This window comes from Cupressus sempervirens, chromosome 2 (genome assembly GCF_028749045.1).
Source record: "Cupressus sempervirens isolate cs-2001-9-10 chromosome 2, ASM2874904v1, whole genome shotgun sequence".
Lineage (NCBI taxonomy): Eukaryota > Viridiplantae > Streptophyta > Pinopsida > Cupressales > Cupressaceae > Cupressus > Cupressus sempervirens.
In genome coordinates this window covers 115,624,140-115,639,326 of record NC_143119.1, presented here as the reverse complement: position 1 = coordinate 115,639,326, position 15,187 = coordinate 115,624,140, and the positions used below count along the sequence as shown (strand labels likewise).

At 34.5% G+C, this 15,187-nt stretch overlaps 1 protein-coding gene across 2 annotated transcripts in view; it reads right to left on the bottom strand.

Moving 5' to 3' along the window:
- BIN4 (double-stranded DNA binding protein) overlaps window positions 1–15,187 on the bottom strand; it is a 160,588-nt gene that overhangs the window by 67,244 nt on the left and 78,157 nt on the right. For both annotated transcript variants that reach the window (XM_089812844.1, XM_089812845.1), the window contains exons 6-8: window positions 2,339–2,456; window positions 1,399–1,445; window positions 1,261–1,287 (exon numbers count right to left, since the gene is read on the bottom strand). In XM_089812844.1, coding sequence (XP_089668970.1) covers window positions 1,261–1,287; window positions 1,399–1,445; window positions 2,339–2,456 — 192 coding nt within the window. The remainder of the gene's footprint in view (window positions 1–1,260; window positions 1,288–1,398; window positions 1,446–2,338; window positions 2,457–15,187) is intronic.

The following is a 15,187-nucleotide window of genomic DNA, read 5'->3' as shown; positions in this document are numbered from 1 at the left end:
CCCAGCCACACCAAAAGATGATTCTTTAATTAGAATTGTAAAACCAATTTACAATATCTCTGCCCTCTTTGTAAGTCTTCAAGACATAAACGTCCCTCAATATTCAGGGCTAATATAACTCAGAATATAACTTTGCTGCTAATATAACTCAGAATACAACTCTGCTGCTTATAACATAGACTCACAATACTGCAGTTCATCCACAGAGCCAGAAAATACATGATACAGAATATAGAGAGAATTTCTAGCTTAAGATATTTAACACACAAAAGTCTATTCACTAGTAATGACAATACACAGAATAATGACATATCTGCCCAGACACAGAGCAGCATCTCTGAAACGTTTCTACTCATCCAATACATCAACACGAGAATAATCTCAAGCTTGCACTAAAGTCTCTGCACATAACAGTAGTAACATCTTGACAACAAAGAGGTCAATATGAATAGCAAATGACAGCCGTTATACCCAAACATTTTTGGTACATAGAAGATATAAAATGACACCATGAAGGAGGAACGCTGCACCAGGGATGACGTGGATGCTGCCAGCAAACAGTGATGCCAAGAACCATGATGCCAAGCAACAGATATTATGACACGCGCGGCACATGAATAAGAAACAGCCACTGACACCTTTAAAATGACAACGGTCGACTCTAATACGAGACTGGCAATCATAGTAATGAAACAAACCACTGACCAGCCAGCATAACCAAATATGTTCGAACAGTGTCAAGTCAATGGTTCTTGAAGCTAACTATTATAACTCTATGGTGAAAATAACAAGAAACATCAATTACTCTGAGACTAAGTCCAATTCGTCGTTGCAATATCTGAGAAACCTTAGCTGCCGCTTGGTTGAGAATGATTTCTCTCGCAGCTATAAAAACATTAACACATATAAGTGCACCGCAACATATCAATGCACTCTTCATTATTAATGTATGCTTATGCCATGGATTTATAGTTTAAGCAAAATGGATATGGCAGAGCTGGTTGGAGTTATTTATTAATGAGCCTAAATCCTATCTAAAAGTTCACAATAAACATTAAAAGGCACCTATTGAAGATAGTAATGAAAGGTTTGAGGTCTCCCATTCCCCAATCCATCCCTTGAGGGCTCGATGGGATTGCTTATCTGCATACATATGCATTGTATAATAATGAGATCGAGAGGTTTTTTGTTTCTTAACAGAGAGGTCCAATTTTAGAAAGCATATTCAATATAGAAGAATTCAGCACAGCATCTACCAACCTTTGCCTCCGAGGTCCCAAAATTGACCTATCACACAAAATAATATGTCAATACCATGTTTATATATAATTGAACTACTCTGAAAATCTAAAAAATTTGAGAAACAAAAGGAATATATATATATATATCACAACTTACCACACAAAATGTATATGATGGAACAATTGTTGTTTTATAAATGGCACCTGCAATCAGTTTCACAAACACATTTATAAAATTTGAATTGAGAGTTATGTTTATGATCAGAAAAACATACATATTCCCAAATACATGTCAATAAATTATAAAATTGATATAATTTTATTCAGAAGCAAACACTACAATCAATGAGATGTTTGCAATAAAACAATCAAACAAGAAATGTGTTTTCACCATCAAACCAAACAACTAAGGAAGTTTGTGATATCTAAACTATGGACCTTTTATGTGTTGGAGTTTTATACAATCCATACAGTTTCCTCTTTGTGCTCTCATTTTGGTCTCAGGGCACCGGTTTCAATCTGTGCCTGTGGAATTAAGTAGATTGCTACGATAAAGAGTATTTCTTTGGTTGCCATTGGTGAGTAGATTCTACAATGGAAGAGTATCTGACTATCTGATGTTTGAGATGTAACAGTTTCAAGGAGAAGCTTTAGACACACTTGGAGAAGATGTGAAAATTTCAAAGCAAATGTATCTCAATGTAAAAATGGGTTGTTTTCAATTTTGACATCACAAAATTGAAGAAACCCTACGCAATTTTCTCATGAATTTGTAGGTATACCAACTTTGTCTTAACGTATTGATACAACATCATTAAGGCAGTGCAGTGAATTTGAATGTACTCTTAACGTTTCACACTTTCTGCACTCAAAGCCACATCAGAATATAGTTTATAGACAGTTAGTTTCAAGGTCCTATAAACTCATTTGTTCTTTTAGATATTGATATGATCACAATTCATTTCATAGTTGATTTGACATTTCACTGGCTAATAGCTACCAGCTAAAACAGTAAATTTAGAAAAACAAATATAAATTAAGCTATACCTATACCAAACTGAAAAAGAAAATATGTTGAGGCTCAAGATCATTGTTACCTTTGAGGTCCAGTAAGATTTCATGATCTCCGGAAGATGATTTAGATACAGCCAACCGACCAATAGCACCAACATCTCCACTGAAATCTAAAGCCTCCTCCTCACATTCAAGAAGTGCCTGCACAGAAACCAGTTTCAGGTGATATTGCATTTAAAAGTAAAGGCATGATGCAAAGCAAATATCTTAACACAATGGATTAAAAAAATACAAACCATCTGTAGAACAAACTGTCAACTGTTAAAAAACATCTCACAAAGTAGTAAAAAGCTCTAGAATCCAAAAGCATGACCTAAAGAAGATAGTAACCTTTACAGTACCATAATCTACAGAAATCTCACCCCAGTCTACTCTTAAGGTCTTGTATATGTCAAATCACAGTTTCTGCTATCTCATTTGGAATTTCAATTAGCCTTCCTGAATTATCCTTGATTTTTGTTATTCTACTGATATTTCTCCTATAAATAGTACTATTATGAAAAAAAAAATTATACTTCTATCACCTTCTAACAACCATGTTTCTTTTGATTTTTGTTTCCAAAATATTTCTTCTTTCGCTAAGATATTTTCCTATTTTGCTAGGAGTTCTTTTTCTTTAATGTATTTTTCATTATTCATTCCTGCCCTAATTTCTTCTTTAAGTTTTTCAATTCTTCTTCATTCTCTATGTTTTTTTTAAATATATTATTAAAATATATCTTTATTCCTGCTTTTAATTTTTTCCTTTAATGATTTAAATTTGGCTATAAAACAAAACATCCTTAATCCTTCAATTTTTTCTTCATGCCACCATTGATTTATTATTAGGAAATTATTTATCTAGTAACCACATTTTTTCACACTTGAACAGATATCTTGAAGGTTTTTATGATTCGCCTATTTCTAATCTAACCGGATACTGATCAGATCCTGCATTAGGGAAAAAGATTGTACTGATGAGATGATTAAATGATATTAAATTTTATTTAAATATAAGCATGTGCAATCTTTCTACTATGTTGCAGAAGCCAGTTAATTTATTATTCTGTGTGAAGACCCCATTAGATGTAGGAATGTCAATAAGTTTATCTTCTACGAACCATGCTTTGAAATATAACATTACCTAGTTAATGGTTGTGGATCCACCTGTTTTTTTCTCCTGAATCTAGAATTGCATTAAAATCTCCCCCAATGAAAACATTTTCTTGAGAATTTAACTCTACAATAATTACTAATCTCATTCCATATTTTTTTCTTATTTGTTGTTGGTGTTGGGCCATACACATTAATAAGTAGGAATTGAATTTTGCTTTTGAAACTTTTTACTCTCCCTCCCATCCAATTATTATTGGATACAAATGGAGTGAAATCTACCCTCCTTGGGTCCCATATAATACCAATCCCACTTGAGGCCCCTGCTGAATCTACTAATTCCGTTTTCCAAGAACATAGTTTTCTTCAAAAAAAAATTCCTTTTTTATTAAGTTTCCATTCTTGTATTAATACTATATCTGATTCAAATAATGCTAAATTGTGCTTAAGTAAATGCTTTTTGTTAGGGGCATTTAGGCCCCTAATATTCCACGTTGTTAGCTTCATGGCTCCATGGGAAGGAACTTCCCCTTCCCTACATTCATAAGATTGTTAATCTTTATCTAATTTTTAGCTAGTCTTGTAACTGCTCTAAGTTCAACTAAGGATTTCCTTCCACTTTTTTTGTTTTGTTTTCCACATATTGGGTGTTCTAAGCCTTGTAGGTTTTCCATGATACCAAGATTATCTAGATTTTTACTACCCTTATGCACACTTGCAGCAATAGATTCATATTCCACTTTATCTAAATGTTCTTTTTCTAGTTCTTTCATAATTTTGTTACTAAGTCCTCTATCATCTTCGTCCATTTCTCTGCTTGTTGTTTTCTTAATTTGACTGTTTACAACATTTATATTGATTGTATCTTGCTGAAATTCTTCTAATTCCTGAATCCCAAACTCCTCCCAGTTTTGGAATTTTCCTTCTTTGTTCCTATATAGATTATCCAAACTCCAGTTATCTAATATCTCTTCTTGATTTATCAATTCAAACTCCCTTAAAAATATCTCAACCTCAATAGGAATTTACCTGTACTCTCCTTGTCTTTTCTCAACTTTTTCTTATAGGTTATATTTCCATTTGTTTTAAGTTATATTATTTTATTGTTATTGTATCTGATTGTTTATCTTCTCCTATTCCAACAGAAGTTCCTAATTCATGTTTTTATCTGATACTGATTCACAATTTCCTTTGATATCTGCTAAATTGTGTTTTGCTTTATTATTCTCCAAGTCCTCGTCTACAAATTCTTCCTTATCCAATTTCATGATTCTTTCAATTAACAATCTTTTTTCTCTCATTGCTTCTTCACCTTCTTCATCTTCTTCTTTAGCATCAAGATCCTTGGGGAAATCTTCTTCATCTAAGTCAACTTCATCCAAAGGAATGGGGGAATCAAGTTGATACGTTATACTACCTATTTTCAATGTTATTTTCCCAGCTTCTATCAATTGACTCGGAACATCTTTTGTTTGAGTTTCCTGCTTTTCAAGATTAAAAGTAAACTTTTCCTTCTTTTGCCCTTTTATGTCTAGCTGGTTGCCAAGCATGTTTTCTTTGGGACTACTAATTAAGTCATCATCCATGCTCATTTTTCATGTCTTTTCTTTCTTATTTTTTTCTCAATCTATCTTTTCTTCTTAATTTCTATTTTGTTTAGTCTTTGTACCTTCCTTAGAATAGCTGATAATTACCTCCTCTGCAGAGTTGTTGATTTCTTCTCTTCTTTCTAAGCATTCTTGATGCATTTCTATATCATCAATTGAGTGGTCATTTAGTGTAAGTGTTTGCTCTTGACCTTGATTGTCTTTTGTTGATAAAGAGATGGTACTTTCTTTGTTCTTCTTATTGTTCTGTTGATCTTTATTTTTAAGGCCCCCATCCAGATCGGCTATATAATTTTTGTGTGCTTTGTCCTAAAGGATTAATTGATCACTTCAATCGCTTTGAATTAGTGACAAATCTTGGACTGATTAGAAGGGATCGACAACAGTTTGAATTCCACAAGTCGCCTTTTGCCCTTTTTCAAAGATCGCTGAGATAATATTTGCAGTTCGTGAAGCTTTCAACTTCTCTTCCAAATCAGTGGACTAGATCTACTGTGAAGGTCGCAATGACAGAGACATCTTTCCCACTGAAGTTGGATCTTCTATGGTAAAATGGGAAGATTGTGGACCTCCAACGAGGTGTCAGAACATAGCTTCAAATCTCTCCAGTGGATCAGATGCAATGTATGCACGAAGAAGTCAAAGATTGGGAATATTCTACTCATCCAACTTGATATGTTGCTTGTTAAATTTGAACTGCTTTTCCTCCACATTTTGTTCATTCTCTACCAATATATTCAATCTGAAGGTAAATATCATCTAATTCTGAGAACCTGGTGTAAGTATATTTTAGTTCTCTTTACAATACACAACTTAGAAATATTTTGCCAAATCTTGACAAATGGCTTCAATAACCTCTGGTCTTCCAATTTATTACTCAATTCATCAATCTACCTACACTAAACTTTAGGAGACGCCAAAATAGCTTGAGATCTTTTCCGATGAAATATTTAACACCAATACACTTGTCTCCAAGTCATGTGAATATGAGGCTAAAGGCTAATTTTCTATTTAAAAGAAATTAGATCATTGCTTGACTAGAAAGAATTTGTTGCCAATCTAGAGTAATTCGTTGATAGTTTGGAGTAATTTGCTCATAATCTAGAGAAACTCGAGAGTAGTGGAGCAATTTTCTAAATTCACATTGATTTTTTTGCTACGGCATGATGTATTTAATTAGTTACCGATTTGGCATACGAATCCAATTCGGGCACGTGAATCAGATCCATGGATTCACGATTTTTTTTTTCTCAATTAGGATTTGTGGAGGATTCATGAATATATATATATATATATTACTGATATTGACCAAGACCCAACTAGGAACAAAGGTTTATATATATTATATTATGTATATTTCTCTTAGTTTTTAGTATATATATAATGCATAAAAGGGTCAATTTTGCACTAGAAAGCAAAAATATATATTTAAAAAAGTCATATTAAATAACTTAGACTCACTTAAACCCGTCGATCCTTGAGGATTCGCGCTAGATCCTTGAGGATTCGTCCCTGGATTCGTGCAGATCCGGGCAGGATCGTTGTTTTACACAGTGAATTCGTCCAGATTCGTGGCCCGAATCCACTATGTAAAACAACAATCCTGCCCGGATCTGCATGTATCTGGATCCGGATCGGACCCGAATCCGGAGCCAACCTCTAGGGCACGAATCCGATAACTAAGTGTATTTATGATTTGCTTTTTCCTCTACTTGTCCAATTTGTATTTCCCAACTCAATCTGAGTTGGTGGTGCCTTGGTCAATGACTTGCCTGCTTCATTGTTGTGTTAGACAATTACCAGATCGGCAAACTACTTAAATTCATTGCTTATTGCTTACGAAATATAACTAAAACTTCCTTTGTTCTCAATTTGCTAAATATTGTTTGAACTTCACAGATAATTAAACCTACTCGCTACTCAAAGTAGTCACTACTTGTCATCATAGTATTGTAATAAATACAAAAAAAATCCACAATTGATAATTCTTATCAAATATATATTCTCAAAATTATATTAACATGAAATTATATATTTATAAAAATAATATAATTTCTTTATGATATTAGAAATATGAATTCTTCTAATTAAATGAAATTGGCAAATGTACAATTAATACATGGATGAAGCCTATTATATCCACAAATAGTCTTTCGATTACTAAGTTACAGCTTCAATAATAACTTCAAGATGACTTACCAGCTTCTGTGAATTAAAATATTTGTTGGAAGGGGTAGAAAAATTGCTAAAATTTATAACTACTCTTTCCAAATGATAGACATCTGAAACATTGCGTGTATTTGATTATCACCTCCACGTGGTCTAAGATTAAATAAATTTTATTTTTATTTTCAAAATATGAATTATTAATAGCACAAGCTAGCAACTCAAGCTCTTCCAGAGCTCTTATTTTTAATAATAATAAAAATATATAAATTAAAGTATATATCAGTGTAACATTGGGACATGTCCCCCCACCAAAACCAGGTTGCACACGAAACAGGGGGGACGGCGTCTTGGGTGGCACCACTCAGAGCGCCACCTCCACCAAAGACGACGAGACGTCTCCATGTCCCTTGTGGGTGCGGGGGGACGATGAGACGTCTCCCACGGCAACAAGATGGAGGACATTAAAAAATTAAAAATATAAGGCATTATTTTAATATTTTTTGGTTCTATTTTTGTTATAATGGGATGTGCGGCCCATTCCTTCCTCCTTTGTTCAAAAGCCTTCTATTATTCATTTTTATTCACATTTGCATTTCTATATCTGAAGATTGATATATATTATAAATTTGAAATTATATAATTTGACACTCTTTCATTTGATGATGTTCAATGTTCATTGTTTGTCATTTGATCATGAATCATGATGTCCCAGTTCAAAACTTCAATGCAATGTTCAATGTTTAAGTTGTTTACATCTTTATATCTTATATTGTATAATTGGAGTACATATTTTCATAACTAGCATTTAAGTACCATATGTATAGTTTATACACCCCTGCCTCCCCCGCCACCCCGCCCCCCCTCCATCCCCCACCGCCGTCCCCAAATCAAGGCCCCTTTGTCCCCCCATCTCAGAAACTTTTCCCCTCGTCTTGCAAGGCAATGTGACTATGGTATATATTTACATATATAATTAATAACATAATATTAACATTAATAAATAATAATTTAAAAAATTAACGAAAAGAGACATCATTTCTTACAACGAAGTACATAGGGAACATTGTATACCGATAAGAGATATCATGGAAAGTCATGGAGAGATATGGAGGAAATATATATACAAATCAATTTGCAAAAAGTCTGAATACAAAATAAATTAAATCGATAAATTAATGTCTTGACAGGGGACATTACACCCTCAATTTCTAGCTCTTTTATACCCAAGTTCTTGCATTTCTTCAGTCCTTCCACTAATGCCATGAGTTATGCTCATTTATTCGTTTCTATGCCTATAGGTTTGGCTACACTAGCTACTTTTCACCTTTCAAATTGTGAATACTACAACCGATAACTCCAAGCCCTGGGTTCTGCCTAGAGGCTCCATCAAAATTTAATTTTACCACCCTTCCTTGGGTGGAATCCATCTACAACCTGGTCTCTTCTCCTTATTTTTCTTCACTCCTAATCCAACATATGGTGAAATAAGGAGCCCTACCCAAAATATTCTCATTTTTCATCCCAGTAGATCATCTCCAAGTTTTTTCAAGGAAGGTTCATGATCAGGTTGTTCATGGTTTCTATAAAGGTTCCTTCTATTTTATTCACAGTTTGTATCTTGTTCATTTTACAATCCTTAAAAATGTGTCAGTGTCTCTCCTTCCATAACTCCCATCGTACCATGTATGGCGCCATTACCCAAAGTTTGTCATAAAGGCTTTTCCCTTTTGTAATAGGTCATCCTTGGAGCATTCCTAAGATACTCCTAGGAAAAGTTGAGTCCCACCCCAGTTTCTCCCTCAACCAATTCCAACATTATTGAGAGAATTCGCAATTCAGAAATAAGGGATGAACATCTTCTTCCTCTTTTTCACACATAGGGCACCTGTTAGGGCCTTCAAAACGTATTTTCTTAAATTTGTCTGTTGTAAGAATTTTATTATGCAAGGCTAACCATGAAAATGTTCTTTCTTTCGGGTGACAGTATTTATACCTATATAGTTTAAGGGGAGACTCTAATTTTGGTCTTCCTTTCCTACCAATTATAGTCATATCTATTCTTCGTGTTGTATTCTCCAATCTCGGAGCCATGTGAGACCAGAGTATCACGACCTAGGTTGAAAGTGATCTTTCTTTTCCTAAGAATTTTTGCCAATGTGTTCTTTTCATTACTCAAGGTCTCCATCGCCTTAAAATCTTTCCACTTCCATCTTGATTCCTCCTTCGTAGCTTCTATGTAATCTTCATAAGTACCCCACCTTGTTTCTAGAGTTTCTTCTAAAATGTTTAGGTTAGGCATCTTTTCTATCGCCTCATAAGCTCCCCGAGAATCTGACCAAAAAAGGGCACTTTCCCCATTGCCTAAATTCCACATCAGTTTTCCATCATAAGACCTATGTAGTCTAGCACGAAGTTTCATATTCTTGATCCCCTTGGTGGGGAGTTTTCCCTAAAGATGTTGGTGGGATCCTCATCATTCAAATATTTATGTTACAGAACCTTGGCCCATTTGAGGTTTGGGTTCCTAAACATTCTCCATACCAGCTTAGCTCCAAGGGCCTTGTCCTATTCATGTATATTTTTAATATCAAATCCCCGTCTTCCTTTGGCCTGCACACTTTATTCAATCAAAGAATCCCCCCCAAAGATGATGCTTCTGGTGCTTTATATATAGTGCATGTACAATTGGCCACTTGTTAAAATAGACCAAAGTGGACTTCTAGTTTTGATGGTTACAACAGAAACGATGAAGCCATGGCAGACTCAAGTACATAAGACACCAGATCTCCCAAGGATCTAAATTAATTACACATGCAAAAATAGGCCAAAAATGACCAAATTATGAAAGTACTATGTCTACCCAAAATAATACCAAATCTGGAAAGTAGACAAAAAATCATGCACTTTCAAAAAAAATAGCACCTGAGTATGTGTCCATATGAGTTGGAATGAAGCCTCTGAAGTTGTAAAAATTGCGATTGGGAATTTTCAAAAAAATTCAGTAACAAAGATCACAAACAACTTGCACCAATGTGTAGATCATGAAATTCTATCCCAAAACAAAAAAAAATTGCTCTAAAAAAGGAGTCCGTATGAGGGAGATATCATTGTTTGAAAATCACCTCTGTAATTATTTTTCCTAAATCGTCATCGTCGCACCTCCAAAAATCAAATGACTCTAGATTTCACCTCAGATGTCCGATTTTGATGAAACAAAAGTCGATTTGGGGGTTTTCTGACCTTTTGAATGTGATACCAATATCTGATTTGCACCAGCAAGCTATAATCTTGACCGACAAAAAAACATCTCTCCAATGGCTATGCAATGAAACTCCTATGGCTCTGATACCATATAAGAATTTGGTATAGCTCTGATACCATGTAAGAATTTGGTATAGCTCTGATACCGTGTAAGAATTTGCCTAAGGCAATAATTCAACACCAAGATCAAGAAGCTCAGTAGATAGCACAAGAGAGACAAATGATGATCAAATTGGAATAGATATCAAATGATTGGATTAATCAAATAATTGGATATCAGATAATTGGATGAATACATTATAGAAGTGCCTTGTATATAAAGGCAATTGATATAACTAGGAGTCAGCAAAGAGATAAGCATAACAACTAAGCACATGTCCACCAAGAGTGGATTATCCTTCATTGTGCATGAATGTATGTGCAACAATGAGAGGATAAGAATGCAAAGGTGTATCTCATAAAGAGATGTAGTAGACAACATGTGCTCAATTGGAGTGCAAACTATTGTGTTGTCAACATGACAACTCATATGAATCTACAAACTCCCAGGTGTCTACATGACAACTAATATGCTAATGCATTAACCTAAGTAAACTTAAGTGTAATTAGTAAATACTTAATTACACCAACAATTATTATACTATCATTGCGATCAATATAATTTTTATATCACAATAATATACACAACCTTTATGTTCTCTATGTTTGCCTAAAGGAATCTGGCCATAGCTACAATAACATTGACACTCCCTCTATGTTAGGGTGGAATCCTTCTCGATGTCTGACTTATGTAGTAATACCCACCATGGTTACTCCCAAAGGGTGGATGCATAATGGCTACTCCCATGAATAAAAATATAAATGAACACAAGTGCTCATCATGAAATCACTCAACGTGATGTCATCATCTCATCATGACAATCACAATGGCTACTTCTGGAGGGTGAATCAACACAAGTGCCAAGTCATGGACTCTCACACATGACCTTCGCCATGGCTACTCCCCAAGTGTGGTTCAATCATGGCTAATCCCATGAATAGAAATGCAAATGAGCACAAGTGCCCATCACAAAGTCACTCGACGTAATGTTATCATCTCATCACGACTTCCATAACGACTACTCCTAGAGGGTGGATAAACACAAGTGCTAAATCATGAATTCTCTCCCATGACATCTACAATGGCTACTCCAAGAGGGTGGATCCGCTGTGGCTACTCCCAAAGGTGGAACAAGGGCTTTGATCTCCAATTACTCTGCCTTAGACAAAAATGTACACAAGGGATTACACCTCAAACTTCTCCCTCGTAGAGAAGAATTAATTAAAGTACATCTCAAGGAACCATTGATGCTAAGACTCCCTCTCAACAATGGCTTCATTCTCCATAACTCCAAGATGTTGATGTTTGGTAGCTTTAGTAGGATAAACCTATGAGATTAATATATATATATATTAAGATTATATTATCATTATATTAATTATATTACTAAATAGACATGTCCCATGAAGAGACATGTGTCCTCTTGGTTTATTCCTCATACAAATGCAAAGAGATCACTGCCATTTGTAAAACACATATCAATATAAATGGCAATGCTATTACATTTGCAATGACCTGAGAAAATCAACGTGGTATCAAAGCCAATTTCATATGTAAGCAAGAGAGTAAACACACGATAGAGACATTCAAATTTAGAGACTAAATCGTCTAGGTTAGAAAGCGTGGCCATCACAACAGAAACCCGAACAGAAATACAAAGGGATCGACATGTAAGGAAGGGATTTTTCAATAAATTTGATGTTTCTACAACAATCATTATTCTTATAATAAGAGAGCTACCAATGAATGTGAGGGGAAAATCAATGTTTGTGAAAGGCACTTGATAAATGTAATGGTTTGAATGCTAATAAAATAATGTTCCGACATTTCTCATTGTCTGAATTGTTACCCAAATCGGGCGCTCCTCACATCTCAAATTTGTAATACTCGTATCATTCCTTTGAAACCATGATTGCTATTAAAGGTAGCATGTTGAATACAAGGACAATACACTCACCAGTCAGATCAAGAGTAGAAGACTCAGAAGATTATAGTTTCCATATCACTGAGGATATATAAATATATCGCAGAAGACCATATACTTATTTCAGAGTATATATTTATTGTTGAAGTCAATGTACTTATCATTGAGGATAATATCTCTATTGAAAAGAGATTATATATTAAGTTTGATACACTTACAGCAGTGTGGGTGTGTGGGTGTGTGTGCACGCGCGTGTAAGGCAACATCCATTACAGAGATCAATATTTACATAAAAGTATTGATATATCAAGCATAGCAATCTCATCAAGAGTGCAGATTGAAACATCCATACTTAGATATACTATATACATATTGAAGATTTATAACAAGTATACTGCAAAGAATATATGTATTCCATTAAACACACACAAATATATATATATATATATATATATATATATATATATATATATATATATATATCACAGTATCGATCACACTACATCAATCACCTTATGAAAAATGTACTTTATACTGTGGCTGATGTACGTTTATTCTTCTTCTTGTTCTACACATTATATATCTTGAATAGATAAGTTTTTGGTTGGAGGAGTTTGTTCAGGTTCCAACATTCATCTAATAGCACTATTGCAGTATCACAAAGGCGCACTTGCAAGGAGGTAAAAGCACTTGGGCACTGACTTGGGTGGAGGTTTTAGACCAGAATAAATAAATGCACTATATAAAAGCTGACAACAAAAAGTAGTGACAGGGGGCTCACTCTGAACTGTACAATCTTACTGAGGGAGGTTGTGATTTCTTCACTCAGATAGAGACCATCACGAGGGAAATCAAACAATCAGGAAAATTATGCACTAACTCGTCATATCGCATAGTAACATTGGATGGGAATGTAAGTATGCCTTGGAAAGCAAAGCAATGGAGTGCAGTGCCACAAAACACCTGTACCTAATTCATCCTAATAGGAAAGGATACTAATGAGGAATGGAATAAATCTTTGTTTTGCTTACTTGGAGATGACTTTGCTCTAGCTAAAAAGACGTGACCAGGGTAAACAAAGTGGATCCCCTGTAATAGGGAGAGAGTATTAAGGCACCCGCATGGTAGTGAGTACATGTGGTATATGATTTTAAGTTTTTTTTATTATGAAGTATTTTGTAAGTTACTTCTATTTTAATATGGTATCACATATATGAGTATTAATTTTAAAAAATTAGTAATTATTTTTTTTTTTAGGCAAAAGTGGCAAGCCACTATAATATTTTATTAAGTCTGATTCAACGAGGTCAACTGGGAAAGAATCAATGAAGAAAACCCAACATCATCCCTAATATAGACATAGATTTATATAGTTTAAGCAAATAATTACAAGGGGTGTATCAACTACCACCCAACGGTGAACCAGAGAGTACCTTGACAATGATTTCTTTGGACTTTTCCAAGCACTATCTTCATGACAAACTTATCCTAGCAATTAGCACTTAGCACTTATCTTACAAATCTTCCCAATCAGACACAAAACCACCTTCAATTGACCCAAGCCCACCAAGAATAGGGCCCTAGCCAGAACAAAACTCTGAAGTGCCATGAATCCAATCCAAATCCGAGTTAACCTCATCAATTAAATCCCAAAAATTCTGTTCAATCGGCTGCATAGAAGCAACATTCATATCCCTGGAGTTTGAAACATTAGATTCCTTCTGCAAATCAATCATAGCCTGACCCACCATCTTTATTTGTTCCACCAAATGAACACCCATTAATCTTGGTTCAGGGGGCAAAGCATGTTTTAAATAAATGAAACTGCCAGTGTCTATAGCATGCTTAAGCACTTCAAAAACAACATAAAATTCATGATTGTGTAGGAGTTGAAAATGTGAGAACAAACCACCAACTAATGCCACTCCATTCCATAAGTCATACTTTTCCAAAGCCAAAATCAATTTGTTATCAACCATTAAGTGAGGTCGGATTACCTTATGGGCCAAAGCTTAAAGCATTTCAAGAGACTGTAGGAGATCCATAGCATTGGAAAGGAAAATTGAAATGAGCTAAGACGGGTAGAAAAATAGAAGTGTCGAAGGATATAAAAATTCTTCACCAATGATATGCCGAATAGCTCTTCGAACTATGAGTGAAGAAATTAAAAACATTTGATCCAACACCTCATCCAAAATGATACTCAGTAACACAGTTTCCTCCAATGCCGGTCGCAAGCATATATGAAAATTCTTTGGCATGGTGGCAAAATGTTGTTTGTGACACATTTCACAAGCCAAAGCTATATCCCACCCAGAACTCATCTTGTAACACAAACACGAGCACAGATCACAAAAATTGAGCTCTTGCATATATGTGCAATTGAAGATGTCATTCCTCAAGCAATAAATTACACAGTGCAACATGATATAAGCCATCTATGCTCGCACAAAAAAGTCCTTGAAAGAGCTGGAAAAAGTACTAATGATGATGCATTTTAATGACTCGGATTTAGCCACATGAGGAAATCGAAAAGCGTGAATTAAAAATTAAAAGGGGGGTACATAATAAATATAACCATATATATTTATGTCATTTATTTATAGCTAATAAATGTTTGATAAGGGAGATTGATTAAAAGTAATCATAATAACAACTAACTGATAAAGTAATTATTATGATGAGATTTATATTAAAGTAAACAAGTGTCTAATACTAT